Raw genomic sequence first — 19,843 nt, 5'->3', positions numbered from 1 at the left:
TTTCAGCAAAGCTTTCGACACGGTTCCCCACAGGAGGCTCTTGAATAAACTAGATGGGCTGAAGATAGGACCCGAAGTGGTGAACTGGATTAGGAACTGGTTGACGGGCAGATGCCAGAGGGTGGTGGTGAATGGAGTTTGCTCGGAGGAGAGAAAGGTGAGTAGTGGAGTGCCCCAGGGATCGGTGCTGGGGCCGATTCTGTTCAATATATTTGTGAGTGACATTGCCGAAGGGTTACGAGGTAAAGTTTGCCTTTTTGCGGATGACACCAAGATTTCCAACAGAGTGGACACCCCGGAGGGAGTGGAAAACATGAAAAAAGATCTGAAGAAGCTAGAAGAATGGTCTAACGTTTGGCAATTAAAATTCAATGCGAAAAAATGCAAAGTGATGCACTTAGGGAGTAGAAATCCAAGGGAGACGTATGTGTTAGGCGGGGAGAGTCTGATTGGCACGGACGGGGAGAGGGATCTTGGGGTGATAGTATCCGAGGACCTGAAGGCGACGAAACAGTGTGACAAGGCGGTGGCCGTAGCTAGAAGATTGCTAGGCTGTATAGGGAGAGGTGTGACCAGCAGAAGAAGGGAGGTTTTAATGCCCCTGTATAAGACGTTGGTGAGGCCCCACCTGGAGTACTGTGTTCAGTTTTGGAGGCCGTACCTTGCGAAGGATGTCAAAAAAATGGAAGCGGTGCAAAGAAAAGCTACGAGGATGGTATGGGATTTGCGTTCCAAAACTTATGAAGAGAGACTTGCTGACCTGAACATGTATACCCTGGAGGAAAGGAGGAACAGGGGTGATATGATACAGACGTTCAAATATTTGAAAGGTATTAATCCGCAAACGAATCTTTTCCGGAGATGGGAAGGCGGTAGAACGAGAGGACATGAAATGAGATTGAAGGGGGGCAGACTCAGAAAAGATGTCAGGAAGTATTTTTTCACGGAGAGGGTGGTGGATGCTTGGAATGCCCTCCCGCGGGAGGTGGTGGCGATGAAAACTGTAACGGAATTCTAACATGCATGGGATGTGCATAAAGGAATCCTGTGCAGAAGGAATGGATCCTCAGAAGCTTAGCTACAATTGGGTGGCAGAGCAGGTGGGGGGAAGAGGGGTTGGTGGTTGGGAGGTGAGGATAGGGGAGGGCAGACTTTTATACGGTGTGTGCCAGAGCCGGTGATGGAAGGAGGGACAGGTGGTTGGGAGGCAGGAAAAACTGCTGGGCAGACTTATACGGTCTGTGCCCTGAGAAAGACAGGTACAAATCAAGGTAAGGTATACACAAGTTTATCTTGGCCAGACTGGATGGACCGTGCAGGTCTTTTTCTGCCGTCATCTACTATGTTACTATAAGGATGGACTTGTACTCCTTTCTTGCGTAGGAAGGCCGCGATGACCACCATAACTTGGAGAAGGTCCGCGGAGCAGTAGCCAACCCGAAAGGGAGGGCTCTGAACTGGGAGTGTCCTCAGAACTGCAAAATGCGGAAAGCGTTGATGAGGAGGCCAGATGGGAATATGCAAGTAAGCTTCCTTGATGTCCAAGGATGCCAGGAACTCCCCTGCCTGCACTGCCGCTATAACAGAGCGGAGAGTCTCCATGCGAAAGTGCCGAACTTCCAAGGCCCGATTGACCCCTTTGAGGTCGAGGATAGGCCAGACAAAACCTCCTTTCTTAGGTACCACAAAGTAAATGGAGTAACGTCCCTTGCCAGGGTGACCTTCTGGCACCGGAACGACCGCACCCAGGCGGATCAGATTGTCCAAAGTCTGCTGCACTGCCACAGCTTGACTGGAGACTTGCAGGGAGAGTGCACAAACCCGATTCTTAAGGGTCGGCAGAACTCTAGCTTGTAGCCGTCTCTGATGACTTCCAGCACTCAAGCGTCTGAAGTTACCCTGGTCCACTCGCCCAGAAACGAGGATAGGCGTCCTCCAATCTGCTCTGGGCCATGGACCAGCGCCCCGTCACTGGGTACGAGACCCTGGGGGAGGACCGGAGGAGGCACCTCCGGGACGGCGGTCTCTGCGAAAGGAATGCTGTTTGGGGGAGAAATTCCTTTTGATGGAAGAGGGGGCAGAGGAGTTCGACTTGCCCGGGCAGTACCGACGGGCTTCCTGAAACCGTCCTTTGGAGGAACCGGGGCGGGCACCATTGGCCTGAGCCCTGACCTCCCATAACCTCTTGCCCTTAGACGTGCTGAGATCGGTCACAATCTTGTCCAGCTCGACCCCAAAGAGCAGCTTGCCTTTAAAAGGCAACTTAGCCAGGCGAGACTTAGAGGCGTGGTCAGCAGACCAATGCTTCAGCCAAAGCCACCGCCGCGCAGAGACTGTCTGAGCCATACCTTTAGCCGAGGCTCTCAAGACATCATACAGCCAGCCTGCCAAGTAGGCCAAGCCCGATTCCAGGGCCAGCCAATCAGCCCTCAAGGAAGGATCCGAGGGGGAAGCACGCTGCGCGTCAGGCACACCCTGGCCACATAGGAGCCACAAATTGAGGCCTTTAAACTTAAAGCAGCCGCCTCGAAGGACGACTTTAAAGCCGCCTCCAAACTCCTGTCTTGGGCGTCCTTTAGGGTCGTGCCACCTTCCACCGGCAACGCCGTTTTCTTAGTCACCGCAGTGAATAAAGAATCCACAGTAGGCCCAAGAAAGGCCTCCCGTTCACCTTCAGGCAGAGGATAGAGGCGGGACATAGCCCTAGCCACTTTAAGGCTCGCTTCTGGGAAATCCCATTGAGCCGAAATCAAGGTGTGCATGGCTTCATGCACATGGAAGGTTCTAGGCGGGCGCTTAGTCCCCCGCATAATGGCGGAGCCAACAGAGGCTGAGGGAGAGACGTCCTTCGGAGAGGAACTCTTCAAAATGCTCATGGCCTGTACTAACAGGTTGGGCAAATCCTCTGAGCGAAAGATCCGTGCTGCAGAGGGGTCATCTGCTCCAAACGAGCGGGAATCCGTCTCCTCCAAGGAATCCCCAAAGGACCGTTGGGAGAACTCAGATACGCTGCCCTCATCTACATCAGAGGAGACCGAGTCCTCTAGGGCCTGGAAGTCCACTCGAGGGTGTTTGCTTCCGGAGGCCTCAGCCCCTTGATCAGAGGGGGAAGCCAGGGCAGCGTTTTTCATAAGAAAAGCCTGATGCAGCAGCAAAATGAACTCAGGGGAGAAACCCCCTAGACTGTGCACTTCTGCCGCCTGGGCCACGGCCCTAGACGCACCAACTGGCGCTCGCAAGAGCGGGGGAGAAACATGCTGCGCATCCAAAATGGCGTCCGGCGCGAAACTCCGAGAAGGAGCCGCGCGGGAAGAACGGCGCTTAACTTTCGCCGCTTTCTTGCCGTCGCCCGAATCAAGGGCGACCATAGCATTAACGTCTCCCAGCTCGAGGGCGGCCCAAGAAGAAGCCATCCGAGCAGAGTGGCCGGCCAACATGGAGTGGGCGAGCAGCGGGGGATGGGCGCTTATGGCGGGAAAAACCGCCGCACCGGAGGAAGAACCGGGACACTGACCAGACTCCAAACTGATGCACAACAAAGGCGATTCAGGCTTTGAAACCCCCGCTAGACACACACACACACGCGGTCCGGGGAGCGAATCCTCGCGCCCTCGCCCTCCGACGCCATAAGCCACGTGGAGACCGAACAGGGAACCCCCTGCCCGCTATAAAAAGGTAAAATTACCTGCTTCTCGCTTCCGAGCTGTAACGAACTGGTGTCCCAGTGAGCAGCTGCAATAAACGCTGATATAAACGTTGAAATAAACGCCCTTAAAGACGTCCAAAAATTTTTTTTTTTTTTTAAACGGAGCCAGCAGGAGGGGGGAGAAAAGGAGGGACCTGGCACCACCAGGTTTGCACTTGCTCAAGAAGAGCCCTCAACCCCAGGTACTCAACAAAACCTAAGAATTAGGCTTGGAGACCTAGCCAGAGCTGCTGCTGTGTGTGACCACCACCTGCTGAGATAGAGAACATACTGAGGAGTTTCCGGCAACACATGACCACATATAGGGAGGCAAAAGGATTGCTCTCTCTATCTCCACCTGCTGGTAGATGGACACAACCCACCAGTCTATGGATTGATCAGCATGATGAAATGGAACTATTCTTTAAAAGAGACTTCATATGCCGATCTTGCACATCTTTCAGCACCGTGCCCCCATCCATGGGCACTGTATTACTTTTGGTAACTGTGGAGACAACCACATCAACCACTGGTGGCTTGAAAAGAGATTTTGACCTCAGAACACCCTTCTCGCGAAAGGCCTGAGGCAAGTGCAATATGGCTCTAACAAAAAGCCTGCTGCCAGAACTAGTAACCAAAACGGGATGAGGTCATGGGGGGAGGGACCCGGCCACCCCAGTGTGACACCCCCCCTGAGACTTTTAGAGAACACCTGCAGGCCTTAGCCTCTGTTGCCAACAGTCTTGAAGTAAAAGGTAATAGATTGAAGGTACCCACCTTCCACCTGCTGGGGACTGATAATACTGGATCTATCTCAGGTCAGCCAGGGCTCTTATTCGCTCTCACGAGAGTCAGAGTTCTCAGTCTCCATCTGCTGGAAGGCATGCACAACCCATCAGTCATTTTCTGGGCTGGTCCAGAGGGATGCTAAGGAAGTGGCTATTTGCCATCTAACCTCAGGTCAAGAACACATACCAAGCTTCACTGTTCACTTTGATGATGCCGTATCCAAGCACGAGTGAAAGAAAACCTTGCAAATTTCAATTTATAGGGTACGTTTTGGCCTTGCTACTTTCCTCACTTTCAATCTTTTAGTATAAGCTGGCAGAGAAGACAGGTAGGTCAGTAGGAAGAAACAGGAAGTGACGCACTAAGGAAAGTCAGCCAAAAAGGACAGATCATTCAGCCCTGATTAACTCTTGAGGTCGAAAACATTAAAAGGAGCAGCAGGAGTGACAACAACCTTTACCAGTCCTCCTGGGAGGAGGAGAAGTCAGATGACAACTACTGACACCCTGTTTAACTCCTGGTTAATTAACTTATCCCCATGCCATCAGGTCACTTAACCAAAGAAGAGCAGTCCATCCTCTGGAGATCAGGATGTAAAATGGAGGGGCAGAAGAAGTCAGAAGGAGAGGAAAACACTCAGGGTTTGCTCAGTCTTTCTGTCTGAGACTTACGTTGTTGAAGGTGCACAGGTGGCTTGAGGTTTTCGGGATGCTTTGAAGACTCCTGGCGCAGTGGCGGACTGAATGTCTCATTCCGAATAACTGGTGATGGCATTTTTTCCTCTTTCACTGTTGTTATTGGCTGGGACTGTACCACAGAGGCAGCCCTCATCTCCTGCTAAAGAAAAGGGCACATGGGGATAAACATCATCTTCACAGCCAGGGGAGGCATTCCCTCTCACCCTCTAAAGCTATGATCTTCCTGAGCCCCTCCAGTTTGAGGGGGATGGTGGCTGGGCTTTCAGTGCATACTGACGCAGCTTAACAGCATACACAGACACAAACTGTGCACCATCGCCTTGTGGTCCTTCATTACCTGTTTTTTCGGTTGGATGTTTTGCTGAGGTGGTGACTGATGAACCATGGCCTGGAACTGTGGCATCTGTGGGGAATGCATCATGAGAGGAGAGGGGGCTTCCCTCAGGTGACCTGTAACAGCGCAGCAGCAGTCAAAGACAGCAATTTAAGCAAAACCAAACAAAAACAAAAATTAACCAAGGTGGTTTGATTAACAGGAGACGGTGTGATGTCACAAAGCTGAAGGTGGTTTTCATTCGTCCCAATGCAGCTGCCATCTTGGTACACTCAAACAAATACTTTGATAGGGCAACAAGCTCTGCCTACTGGCTTCAGGCCAAATAACGGGTCAAGCACACTCCTGCCATCTCCTGTTAATCAAACCTCCTTGGCTGCCACACGGGGCATGGCCGATAGGGCACAGGATCAGTGTCTCTCCAAGGCTCAGCTTCCAATCTCACTCCTGCCAGTACACAGAATGGGGAAAAAGGGCAAGGAGAACACAATCCCGTGCACTAAGAAGTCCAAGACCAGGAAGCAGTTCCTGCTGTGCAAGAATGGCTCCCTCTGCTGGATGTCACAGGAAAGCCTACATTATTGCTGCCTGTGCTATACCCATTCTGTGGATAAACGAAAGACTTGGTTTTCCAGTCCTTACTGAGTGCTAAATTCATCATCTATAACCACAAGAAATGATGGTACAATGAATATAAAACTATGACATAAAAAAAAAGACAATCATCATTGACAATGTGATTGTCATACTAAGCAGGAAAGGTTCTGGTACTCACCGGCTGCGTAAGGGTCAGGCTTGTGATGCCTTGGCGATGGGTGATGCTGAATGACTTGCTGAGGTTTTGCTTGCTGCTGCTGGGATGGTGGCTGTGGGGCTTGAATGTGGGCTGGGAACTGCATGGGCTGCAAGTGCATGGGCCTTTGCTGCTGTGGTGGCAGTTGGGGGTGTGGCGGTGGCTGCTGCACTGCAGGGTGAGAGGGAGGTTGAGATTGTACCTTCACTGAAGGGAGGAGGGGGGCATGCGGTTGCACCTTTTGCAGCTGCTGCAGGTAAAGCTGCATCTGAGAAGTACTCAGGGGCAGGCTGTGATGGGACGCTGGGGGCTCCTCATCCTCCAGGAGGACTTGGGGTGGCTGGGGTAAGGGTGGCTGAGGGAGCAAGGGCGGCTGGGCTATGGTGGGTGACACAGGCGGGGGGCGAGAAGGTTTCAGGGGGAGTGCTGCAGCTCGGTTACTGGGTCTGGAGGGTTGCTGAGGCAGTGCGTTGTGCAAAGCTGCAAGAGAAAGGCAGGGACTCAATGTGGCAAGTTAGACACAGCATCTCTACATAGTGCTTTTAACACTGCCAGACTACTAGCAGATAATCCAGGAGCGGGTCTCTAGCTTTCGATCAGTACTTCCAAAAGGTCAAAGACAGGTCTTATGCAATCCAGAGTATCAGTAAAGTGCTCTACCAAAAGTCCTATGAAATTTAAAAAACAAATCTGTATCTATATAGGAGGAGAAACATTCAAATAGCTCAAAGGCAAAAGTAATGTACAAAGCAGAAAACCCTTTCAGGGACAAATGTTCTAGAATAAGGAATTTAAACCAGAAGCCTCAAGACAACAGAGATGCTTATAGGTGACATCTGAGGTCTTGCAGCCTGGATTACTGCTCTCCCCAAGCTCAAAATGATCTGGAATTTCTCACTGGACACGTGCAGCATCTCCCTTTTCAGTCTCTTTGTCCCCAATGTGTGTCAAAGTGATTGGTTTCCCTTGCTTTTATTTATTTATTGTTTTAAGGGAATGGTGCTTCTGCATTATCCAGAAGTCTACACAGAACCACCATTATAGGTGAACACCTAAACTCTCTCTACAGAGTATCAGGATAATGAAGCCACCTTCTAGGCATAGCAGCCAACTATATGGGTGCTGAGAAACCCCCAATATTGAGCAAACTTTCATTTGTGTCCAGGGAGGGATCATTTGTATTGTGCTTGCCACCCCTAATCATTTTGAAACGTTGGCGCCTATGACTGTAGCCAACTCCCAAGCTGAGGGTTGCCCATTGGTGTTTGTTGCAGACTGGATATGCCGTATAGCGAAGACACTTACCTGTAGCAGGTATTCTCCGAGGACAGCAGGCTGATTGTTCTCACTGATGGGTCAGCGTCCATGGCGGCCCAGGAATGGAGATTTTTCCAGCAAAAATCAACAAACATTGTGACAGCTTCCGGAGCGCGGGACAGACGTACTGCGCATGCGCGGCCATCTTACCACCTACGCACATCTGTTCCCGCTCAGTTATATCAAAAAGCAAATAAAGAACAACAACAATAACAACTCCAAAGGGGAAGTGGGCGGGTTGGTGAGAACAATTTGCCTGCTGTCCTCGGAGAGTACCTGCTGCAGGTAAGTAACTTCGCTTTCTCCGAGGACAAGCAGGCTGCTTGTTCTCACTGATGGGGTATCCCTAGCCCCCAGGCTCACTCAAAACAACAAAAGAAGGTCAATTGGGCCTCGCAACGGCGAGGATACAAGAAAGATTGACCTATGAAGAAACATCTAACTGAGAGTGTAGCCTGGAACAAAATAAACTGGGCCTGGGGGTGGGGGGTGGAGTTGGATTCTAAACCCCAAACAGATTCTGCAGCACCGACTGCTCAAACCGACTGTTGCGTCGAGAATCCTGCTGGAGGCAGTAATGAGATTTGAATGTGTGGACTGATGACCATGTCGCAGCCTTGCAAATCTCTTCTATAGTGGCTGACTTCAAGTGGGCCACTGACGCTGCCATGGCTCTAACACTATAAGCCGTGATATGACCCTCAAACGTCAGCCCAGCTTGGGCGTAAGTGAATGAAATGCGATCTGCTAGCCAACTGGAAATGGTGTGTTTCCCAACAGCGACTCCCCTTCCGTTGGGATCAAAAGAAACAAACATTTGGGCGGATTGTCTGAAGGGGCTTGACCGCTCCACATAGAAGGCCAATGCTCTCTTGCAGTCCAATGTAGGCAACCAACGTTCAGCAGGGCGGGTATGAGGACAGGGAAAGAATGTTGGCAAGACAATTGACTGGTTCAGATGGAACTCAGACACCACCTTCGGCAGGAACTTAGGGTGTGTACGGAGGACTACTCTGTTATAATGAAATTTAGTATAGGAAGCATGGACTACCAAGGCTTGCAGCTCACTGACTCTACAAGCTGAAGTAACTGCCACCAAGAAAATGACCTTCCAAGTCAAGTACTTCAGATGGCAGGAATCCAGTGGCTCAAAAGGAGGCTTCATCAGCTGGGTGAGAACGACATTGAGATCCCATAACATTGGTGGAGGTTTTACAGGGGGCTTTGACAAAAGCAAACCTCTCATGAAGCGAACAACTAAAGGCTGTCCAGAGATAGGCTTACCCTCCACACGGTAATGGAAAGCACTAATCGCACTAAGATGAACTCTTACGGAGTTGGTCTTGAGACCAGACTCTGACAAGTGTAGAAGGTCTGTGTAGGACAAGAGAGAGGATCTAGGGCCTTGCTGTCACACCAGACGGCAAACCTCCTCCATTTAAAGAGTAACACCTCTTCGTGGAACCTTTCCTGGAAGCAAGCAAGACTCGGGAGACACCCTCAGAAAGACCCAAGGAGGCGAATTCTATGCGCTCAACATCCAGGCTGTGAGAGCCAGAGATTGGAGGTTGGGATGGAGAAGCGCCCCCTCGTTCTGAGTGTTGGAAAACACTCCAATCTCTACGGTTCTTCGCAGGACAACTCCAGAAGAAGAGGGAACCAAAAGGGAGCAATCAGAATCAGGGTTCTGCGGTCTTTGCTTGAGTTTCAGCAAAGTCTTCCCCACCAGAGGTATGAGAGGATATGCATACAGAAGGCCCTTCCCCCAAAGCAGGAAAAAAGCATCTGACGCTAGTCTATCGTGGGCCTGAGGTCTGGAACAGAACTGAGGGACCCTGTGATTGATCTGAGTGGCAAAAAAGATGCACCGAGGGGGTTCCCCACTCTCGGAAGATTTTGCGTACCACGCCTGAGTTGAGCGACCACTCGTGAGGTTGCATAATCCTGCTCAACCTGTCGGCCAGACTATTTACGCCTGCTAGATATGTGGCTTGGAGAAACATGCTGCGACGGCGAGCCCAAAGCCACATCTGAATAGCTTCCCGACAGGGGGCGAGATCTGGTGCCCCCCTGCTTGTTGATGTAGTACATGGCAACCTGATTGTCTGTCTGAACTTGAATAATTTGATTGGACAGCCGATCTATGAAAGCCTTTAGAGCGTTCCAGACCGCTCGCAACTCCAGGAGATTGATCTGAAGACCTGATTCATGGAGGGACCAAGCACCCTGAGTGTGGAGCCCATCTAACATGCGCTCCCTACCCCAGGAGAGATGCATCCGTGGTCAACAACTTCAGAGGCTGAGGAATTTGGAAAGGACGTCCCAAGGTCAAATTGGATCGAATTGTCCACCACTGAAGGGAATTGTGAAAATCGGTGGACAGCTGGATCACATCCTCTGGATTCCCTGCAGCCTGATACCACTGGAAAGCTAGGGTCCATTGAGCAGATCTCATGTGAAGGCGGGCCTGGGCGTCACATGGACTGTGGAGGACATGTGGCCCAGAAGTCTCAACATCTGCCGAGCCGTGATTTGCTGAGACGCTCTGGCCATTGAAACAAGAGACGGAAGGTTGTCTGCCCTCGCCTCGGGGAGATAGGCATGAGCCGTCTGTGAGTCCAGCAGAGCTCCTATAAATTATAATTTTTGAACTGGAAGAAGGTAGGACTTGGGGTGATTTATCACAAACTCGGTAGCTCCAGCAGTTGAATAGTCATCTGCATGGACTGTAGAGCTCCTGCCTCCAAGGTGTTCTTTACCAGCCAATCGTCGAGATAAGGGAACACTTGCACTCCCAGTCTGCATAGCGATGCTGCAACCACCGCTAGGCATTTTGTAAACACCTTTGGCGTAGATGTGAGACCAAAGGCAGCACACAATACTGGAAGTGCTGCATTCCCAGACGGAATCGAAGATACTTCCTGTGAGTTGGAAGTATCGGGATATGTGTATAAGCATCCTTTAAGTCCAGAGAGCATAGCCAATCGTTTTCCTGAATCATGGGAAGAAGGGTGTCCAGGGAAAGCATCCTGAACTTTTCTCAGTCCAAGAATTTGTTCAGGGCCCTTAGGTCTAGGATGAGACGCATCCCCCCTGTTTTCTTTTGCACAAGAAAGTACCTGGAATAGAATCCCAGCCCTTCGTGCCCGGGTGGAACGGGCTTGAACTCATTGGCGCTGAGAAGGGCGGAGAGTTGCTCTGCAAGTACCTGCCTGTGCTGGAAGCTGAAGGACTGAGCTCCCGGTGGGCAATTTGGAGGTCTGGAGATCAAATTGAGGAAGTACCCTAACCGAACTATTTGAAGAACCCACCGGTTGGAGGTTATGAGAGGCCACCTTTGGTGAAAAAAGTTTAACCTCCCCCCCCCCCCCGGTAGATCATCTGGCACAGGTACTTTTATGGTGGCTATGCCCAGCTGGAGCCAGTCAAAAGCCCGCCCCTTGCTTTTGCTGGGGAGCTGCAAGGGCCTGTCTGGACGCACGTTGTTGACGCGAACGAGTGCGCTGGGCCTGAGCCTGAGAAGGCTGTCGAGAAGGTGGATTGTACCTATGCTTATTTGTAAGCATAGGGAGCAGTCCTCCTTCCCCGGAAAAACTGTCTACCTGTTGAGGTAGATGCTGAAGGTGCCCGTTGGGAGAGCTTGTCGAGAGCGGTTTCCCACTGGTGGAGCTGCTCTACCACCTGCTCGACTTTCTCACCAAAAATATCCTCCCCCCGGCAAGGGACATCCGCAAGCCGCTGCTGGGTTCGATTATCCAGGTCAAAGGCACGCAGCCATGAGAGTCTGTGCATAACTATACCTTGAGCAGCGGATCTGGATGCAACATCAAAAGTGTCGTAAGCACCCCTGGACAGGAATTTGTGACATGCTTTCAGCTGCCTGCCTCCTGAAAAGGCCTGGCGTGCTCCGGAGGGAGCTTGTCCACCAAGTCCGCAAGTTGCTTAACATTGTTTCGCATATGGATGCTCGTGTACAGCTGGTATGATTGGATCTTGGACACGAGCATAGAGGACTGATAAGACTTCCTCCCAAGAGTCCAGAGTCCTAGACTCTTGCCACGGGGGTGCCGAGGCAAAATCCCTAGTACTCCTGGCTCTCTTGAGAGCGGAATCCACAACTATCGACTCGTGAGGTAACTGGGACCTCATCAACTGAGGTTCTCCGTGAATCCAATATTGGGACTCAGCTTTTTTGGGAATGGTGGGATTACTGAGTGGTTTCGTCCAGTTCCTAAGCAATGTCTCTTTAAGGACATTATGCAAAGGGGCAGTGGACGACTCCTTAGGTGGCGAAGGATAGTCAAGGAACTCGAGCATCTCAGTCCTGGGCTCATCCTCAGTGAGCATCGGGAAGGGAATGCCCACAGATATTTCCCAAATGACGAGAAGGAGAGACTCTCCGGTGGAGAAAGCTTCCTCTCAGTTGAAGGAGTTGGATCAGAAGGAAGACCACAAGACTCCTCAGAAGAGAAATACCTGGGGTCTTCCCCTTCATCCCACGAGGCATCCTCATCGGTATTGGACAAGAGTTCTCTAACTGCAGTCTGAAACCGGGCCTGTCTTGACGCCGAGGAACCCTGTCCTCTATGGCGATGCCGAGAAGTCGACTCCCATGCTGGCGGCGATGAAGCTCCCACCAGTGATGTCGACCGGGAGTCAACCTGGGTGGCAGCCGAGGCCGATGCCGCAAGCGATACCGATATCGGGGACCGCACCACAGGCACAGAGCCAGCCACCGCTTCCATCGACGGTACCGAGGGCACAAGCACCCCCGATACGAGACAGACCGACGCAGCAGCCCTTCCAGGAGACCTGGAAGAATGGCTCGGATGTGCTCGTCTAGAGCCGCTGTCGAGGAAGGCTGTGGGGCCGGTGCAGAAGTCGGCGGCAGAATCTGTGGAGGCCTGGGAGGCGGTACCGGGCTGTTCGCAGATCGACACACCGACACCTCTTGTATGGAGGGTGAGCGCTCCTCCCGGCGTTGACGCTTCTCGGGTGCCGAATCCTTCGACACCCCAGAGCTCCTGGTACCGTGTCTTGAAGGAGACCAATGACGATGCTTCTTCGCCTTCGCTTGAAGCACGTCACCGGCACCCCTCGGTACCGAGAACATGAAATCCACACGCCTCCTCGGGGTCGGATCTGACAGCGGTCGGTCTCGATGGGCCTGCACTGCAGGAGCCCTCGAGACAGGTGGAGACCCACTCGACGGCTCACTACTCCCAGCTAGAGGTGAAGTCCGGACAGTCATTACCTTGTATCCCGATGTCGATGCTATCCCCGGTGCTGATGTCGATGCCGCCGACCTCGGTATTGATGTCGACGTCGAGGAATCAATTGGAGCTCCGAAAAGACGGTCCCGAAGAGCTCTTCTCGATGCCTGTGTCCGCATTTTCAAGCTCAGACACAACTTACAGGCGTCTGGGCGATGGTCGGGCCTAAGGCACTGGATGTGCCACGCAAGCGGGTCAGTGCCTGAGATCGACCGCTGGCACCAAGCACACTTTTTGAAGCCACTGGGAGGCTTCGAGGACATGAGCGGAAAAATCGCGGCGGCGAATTCAAAAGGCTCGATTGTGCCAACAGAGGGGCACAAAAATGAGAACCGCATATGCGCAGCCTAAGAAAGCCGCCTCGGAAGCGAAAGGAAACTTAAAAGGGGGGGGGGGGGGGGGGAATAAGAAAATAAGGATTTCTTTCTTTTTTTTAACTGGAAAAAGAAAGACAAGCGGCAACGAAAAACAAAAAGAAAGCGCGAATTAACAGTGCTAAAAACACTGAAGTCTTTCTCTAGGCCTGAGGGAGAGAGACCGACACGCAGCCACTCTCCACCGTGGAAAAAGAAAAACTGAGGCAGGAACGGACGCACGCGGGAAGATGGCCGCGCATGCGCAGTGCATCTGTTCCATGCTCTGGAAGCTGTCACAAAGTTTGTTGATTTTTGCTGGAAAAATCTCCGTTCCTGGGCCGCCGACCCATCAGTGAGAACAAGCAGACTGCTTGTCCTCGGAGATGGCCTTTTATCTGCTACTACTACTACTTAATATTTCTAGAGCGCTACTAGGGTTACGCAGCGCTGTACAATTTAACAAAGAGAGACAGTCCCTGCTCAAAGAGCTTACAATCTAATAGACAAGTGAACGGTCGGTCCGATAGGGGCAGTCAAATTGGGGCAGTCTGGATTCACTGAACGGTAAGGGTTAGGTGCCGAACGCATTGAAGAGGTGGGCTTTAAGCAAAGACTTGAAGACGGGCAGGGAGGGGACTTGGCGTAAGGGTTCAGGAAGGTTGTTCCAAGCATAGGGTGAGGCGAGGCAGAATGAGTGGAGCCTGGAGTTGGCAGTGGTGGAGAAGGGTACTGAGAGGAGGGATTTATCCTGTGAACGGAGGTTACGGGCGGGAACGTAAGGGGAGATGAGGGTAGAAAGATAGTGAGGGGCAGCAGACTGAGTGCTGCTGTCATTTTCTACGTAAAAGTATGTCTGAGTGGAAAAACAAAGATTATGTTACAGTCTAGTTGGTGCTGTGTTTGTCATGCATTTCTCCTTTTAAGAGTTGACTCTGAGACCCTCTGAATGAGGGAGTCTGGGCTATTGGGGCTGGGAAGAAACGCATATATGAACTGCTTGCTTGCTCTGGGAGGAGAGGCAGCAGTCCCTTTAATAACTACTCGTCGGCTGCAGCTGAGGCGAGGCATGGTCCTTCGGTGGGGTACCACTCTGATGGCACAACTTGTAGCCACTGAGTCACCTGGTGCGTTAACACCAGTCTCCTGGGTCATCCTTTTTGCTGCATCTGCCATCAGGGCCTGCAGATACTGGGATCCCCATAACTTAGCAGCAGGATTTGTTGCCAACCTGGTACTACTCTAAGGTATCACTATGACTTGTGCTGGCTGACTATTCTGATGCAGAGCAATACGTGTAACTGCAATGGATGAACAAGAGGACAGGGACTGACGTAGGAGATACTGCACATGCCCAGTGATAAACTCCAAATCCCCCTGGCATTGGGCAGCATGGTCTGGCAACCAATGGACATCACCTACAGCATGACCTCATTAACTGATGGCCTGCAGAGATTATGTAATAGAAAGTGGAGGTAGAGGAGATAAATACAGGGAAAGAATTTGGGAGATTTTGAATAGGTAAAAGAAGGTAAAATTATGTATCATACCTGATAATTTTCTTTACAATAATCATAGCTGATCAATCCATAGACTGGTGGGTTGTGTCCATCTACCAGCAGGTGGAGATAGAGAGCAAAGCTTTTGCCTCCCTATATGTGGTCATGTGCTGCCGGAAACTCCTCAGTATGTCGATATCAAAGCTCCATCCGCAGGACTCAGCACTTAGAGAATTACACCCACAAAGGGACACACTGCCCAGCTCACCACCGCCGAAACGGGGGAGGGGAATTAACCCAGCTCATCCCACACAAGTGGGGGAGGGGAATCCGTCCAGCTCATCCCCGCGGAGCGGGGGAGGGACACCACCCCGCCGATGCGGGGGGATCTGGCTTATCCTGCAACCGCAACCGCGGGAGGAGCTGACTGACCCTAACACCGCCGAAGCGAGAGGGGTACAAAGCTGCCCTACAGCCGCACGAAGCGGGAGGGAGCGCCGGCAGAATTTATGTCTCAATCCAGCCCCGTAAAACGGAGGGGAGAGGAATGCAGCAGCTCACTGTAACACAAACTCGTCTCAACTCTTGAAGAATCCAATTGAAAAAACTTGAAGACGAAGTGCTCCTGAACAGGAACTGAAGACTAAACTTGAACCTGAAATGCAACCAGAATATAAACAGTACAGATATCTGGGAGGGGCTATGGATTGATCAGCTATGATTAATGGAAAGAAAATTATCAGGTATGATACATAATTTTACCTTCCATATCATCATGCTGATCAATCCATAGACTGGTGGGATGTACCGAAGCAGTACTCACCCAGGGCGGGACATTGAAATCCCTGACCGCAACACTGAAGCTCCAAACCGGGCCTCCGCCCGAGCAGCAAGTGTCAAGCGGTAATGCCTGGAGAAGGTATGGGCCGATGCCCAAGTTGCCGCCTTGCAAATCTCTTCCAAGGAGACGGACCCGGCCTCTGCCATCGAGGCCGCCTGAGCTCTAGTGGAGTGAGCCTTCAGCTGGATAGGCGGCACCTTCCCCGCGGCCACATAAGCCGCTGCAATGGCTTCCTTGACCCATCTTGCCACTGTAGGCTTAGCAGCCTGCAGACCCTTACGAGGACCTGCAAACAGGACAAACAGATGATCCGATTTCCGGAAATCATTGGTCACTTCCAAGTATCTGATGATGACTCGTCTCACATCCAGATATTTGAGAGCAGAGTATTCCTCTGGGTAGTCCTCCCTACGAAAGGAAGGGAGACAGAGCTGCTGATTCACATGGAAGCGAGAAACAATCTTGGGCAGGAAGGAAGGCACTGTGCGAATAGTCACTCCTGCCTCAGTGAACTGCAGAAAAGGCTCTCGACATGAGAGTGCCTGGAGCTCGGAAACTCTTCTGGCTGAAGTGATAGCCACCAAAAAGACTGCTTTCAACGTCAGGTCTTTCAGAGATGCCCTCGCCAAGGGTTCAAAAGGCGGCTTCTGCAAGGCTCTTAGCACCAGGTGAGATTCCACGCAGGCACCACTGAGCGCAGAGGAGGGCGCAGGTGATTAACTCCCTTGAGAAAACGTACCACATCTGGCTGCGAAGCCAGGGAAGCACCCTTCAGGCGGCCCCTGAAGCAAGCCAGAGCTGCTACCTGGACTTTAAGGGAACTGAGCGACAGACATTTCTCCAGACCTTCTTGCAGGAACGCCAGCACTGAAGAAATTGGAGCAGTGAAGGGAGAAAGTGAGCCTGCTTCACACCACGCTGCAAAGGTACGCCAAACCCTGGCGTAAGCAGTAGAAGTAGAGCGCTTCCTCGCTCTCAGCATAGTGGCGATGACTTTGTCTGAGAAGCCCTTCTTCCTCAGACGCTGCCGCTCAATAGCCAGGCCGTAAGACCAAAGGGGGAGGGATCCTCCATCACCACGGGACCCTGATGCAACAGGCCCTGCTCCACTGGCAGCCGCAGAGGGTCGTCCACTGAGAGCCTGATCAAGTCCGCATACCAGGGACGTCTGGGCCAGTCCGGACCCACCAGGATTATCCGGCCCGGATGCTTTGCCACCCGGTCTAGTACCCTGCCCAACATGGGCCAGGGCGGGAACACATAGAGAAGCTCTTGTGTCGGCCACTGTTGGAGAAGAGCATCTACTCCCAGAGATCGAGGGTCCTGTCCTCTGCTGAAAAAGCGCGGCACTTGGCAATTGGCCGATGACGCCATCAGATCTAGGCTCGGCTGGTCCCAGCGCTTCGTGATGTCCAAGAACGCCTGAGCCGATAACTGCCACTCTCCGGGATCCAAGGTATGGCGACTGAGAAAGTCCGCCTTGACATTCATGACTCCGGCAATGTGGGCCGCTGACAGCTGTTCCAGGTTCGCTTCCGCCCACTGGCATAGATTCATGGCTTCCTTGGCTAGAGGGGCGCTCTTGGTACCTCCCTGGCGGTTGACATAGGCCACAGCCGTGGCATTGTCCGACAGGACCCGTACTGGCTTCAACGCCAGTACCGGGAGGAACTCCAAAAGCGCCAACCGAATGGCTCTGAGTTCCAGGAGGTTGATAGACCACTTTGCCTCTGCAGGAGACCAGAGCCCCTGCGCTGTCCTTCCCATGCAGTGGGCTCCCCAGCCCGTCAAAGAGGCATCCGTCGTGACGACAATCCACTCCGGGGTCACCAGAGGCATCCCTGCAGACAACTTGTCTGTCTTCAGCCACCAGCTCAGCGCCTTGCGCACTGCTGGGTCCAAGGGAAGGCGCACAGCATAATCCTCCGACACCAGAGTCCAGCGCTGCAGCAGAGAGTGTTGTAGTGGTCTCATATGAGCCCTGGCCCAGGGCATTACTTCCATCGTGGCCGTCATAGAGCCCAACAGCTGCACATAGTCCCAAGCCCGAAGCGGAGAGGCTACTAGGAACTGGTCCACCTGAGCCTGAAGTTTGACAATCCGATTGTCCGGCAGGAACACTCTGCCCACTTGGGTGTCGAATCGAACTCCCAGATACTCCAGGGACTGAGTCGGGCGCAGCTGGCTTTTCTCCCAGTTGATCCACCCCAGGGAGCTCAAAAGACCAATCACCCGGTCCACAGCCTTGCCACACTCTGCATAAGAGGGGGCTCGGATCAACCAGTTGTCCAGATAAGGATGGACTTGTACTCCTCTTTTCGCAGGAAGGCCGCGATGACCACCATTACTTTGGAGAAGGTCCGCGGAGCAGTAGCCAACCCGAACGGGAGGGCTCTGAACTGGAAGTGTCGGCCCAGGACCACAAAACGCAGAAAGCGTTGATGAGGAGGCCAGATGGGAATATGCAAGTACGCTTCCTTGATGTCGAAGGATGCCAGGAACTCCCCTGCCTTCACTGCCGCTTTAACAGAGCGGAGAGTCTCCATGCGAAGTGCCAAGGTCTGCTGCACTGCCACAGCTTTGACCGGAGACTTGCAGGGAGAGTGTACAAACCCGTCTCTTAAGGGTCTTCAGAACTCTAGCTTGTAGCCGTCTCTGATGACTTCCAGCACCCAAGCGTCTGAAGTTACCCTGGTCCACTCGCCCAGAAACGAGGACAGGCGTCCTCCAATCTGCACTGGGCCATGGACCAGGACCCCGTCATTAGGTACGAAACCCTGGGGGAGGACCGGAGGGCACACCTCCGGGACGGCGGTCTCTGCAAAAGGAATGCTGCTTGGGGGAAGTTCCTCTTGAAGGAAGAGGGGGCAGAGGAGCCCGACTTGCCCGGGCGGTACCAACGGGCTTCCTGAAACCGTCCTCTGGAGTTACCGGGGCGAGCACTGGCCCGAGCCCTGACCTCTGGTAACCTCTTGCCCTTAGACGTGCCGAGATCGGTCACAATTTTGTCCAGCTCGACCCCAGCCAGGCGGGACTTAGAGGCATGGTCAGCAGACCAATGTTTCAGCCAAAGCCAGCGCCGCGCAGAGATTGTCTGAGCCATACCTTTAGCCGAGGCTCTCAAGACATCATACAGTAAGTCTGCCAAATAAGCCAAGCCCGATTCCAGGGCCGGCCAATCAGCCCTCAAGGAAGGATCCGAGGGGGAAGCCCGCTGCACAATCGTCAGGCACGCCCTGGCCACATAGGAGCCGCAAACTTAAGGCCTGCAAACTTAAGGCAGCCGCCTCGAAGGACGACCTTAAGGCCGCCTCCAATCTTCTGTCTTGGGCGTCCTTTAGGGCCGTGCCACCTTCCACCGGCAACGCCGTTTTCTTAGTCACTGCAGTGATTAAAGAATCCACGGTAGGCCAAAGAAAGGCCTCACGTTCACTTTCAGGCAAAGGATAGAGGCGGGACATAGCCCTAGCCACTTTGAGGCTCGCTTCCGGGACATCCCATTGAGCCGAAATTAAGGTGTGCATGGCATCATGCACGTGGAAGGTTCTAGGCGGGCGCTTCGTCCCCAGCATAATGGCGGAGCCAACAGGGGCTGAGGGAGAGACGTCCTCCGGAGAGGAAATCTTCAAAATGCTCATGGCCTGCACTAACAGGTTGGGCAAATCCTCTGAGCGAAAGATCCGCGCTGCAGAGGGGTCATCCGCTCCATCCGAGCGGGAATCCGTCTCCTCCAAGGAATCCCCAAAGGACCGTTGGGAGAACTCAGATACGCTGCCCTCATCTACATCAGAGGAGACAGAGTCCTCTAAGCCCTGGGAATCCACCCGAGGGCGTTTACTTCCGGGGGCCTCAACCCCTTTGTCGGACAAGGGAGAAGGGGCAGCGTTTTGCATAAGGAAGGCCTGATGCAGCAGCAAAACAAATTCGGGGGAGAAACCCCCCAGACTATTTCAGCAGCCTGGGCCACAGCCCTAGACGCACCCTCAACTGGCGCTCGCAAGAGCGGGGGAGAAACATGCTGTGCATCCAAGATGGCGTCCGGCGCGACACTCCGCGAAGGAGCCGCGCGGGAAGAACGGCGCTTAACTTTAGCCGCTTTTTTGCCGTCGCCCAAATCAAGGGCGGCCATGGCATGAACGTCTCCCAGCTCAAGGGCGGCCCAAGAAGCCGTCCGAGCAGAGTGGCCGGCCAAGATGGCGGAGGCGAGCAGCGGGGGATGGGCGTTTATGGCGGGAAAAACCGCCGCGCCGGAAGACCCGGG

The 19,843-nt window shown here is 52.9% G+C and overlaps 1 protein-coding gene across 8 annotated transcripts in view; it reads right to left on the bottom strand.

Moving 5' to 3' along the window:
- Positions 1-19,843, bottom strand: part of BRD4 (bromodomain containing 4) — a 277,955-nt gene that overhangs the window by 29,487 nt on the left and 228,625 nt on the right. For 6 of the 8 annotated variants that reach the window (XM_030197185.1, XM_030197179.1, XM_030197180.1 and 3 more), the window contains 3 exons: positions 6,282-6,779; positions 5,510-5,622; positions 5,146-5,311 (listed from right to left, as the gene is read on the bottom strand). In XM_030197185.1, coding sequence (XP_030053045.1) covers positions 5,146-5,311; positions 5,510-5,622; positions 6,282-6,779 — 777 coding nt within the window. The remainder of the gene's footprint in view (positions 1-5,145; positions 5,312-5,509; positions 5,623-6,281; positions 6,780-19,843) is intronic. The other 2 variants (XM_030197181.1, XM_030197187.1) reach the window with 1 other exon arrangement.

Source organism: Microcaecilia unicolor, chromosome 3 (genome assembly GCF_901765095.1).
Source record: "Microcaecilia unicolor chromosome 3, aMicUni1.1, whole genome shotgun sequence".
Lineage (NCBI taxonomy): Eukaryota > Metazoa > Chordata > Amphibia > Gymnophiona > Siphonopidae > Microcaecilia > Microcaecilia unicolor.
This window is presented reverse-complemented; position numbering and strand designations above follow the sequence as displayed.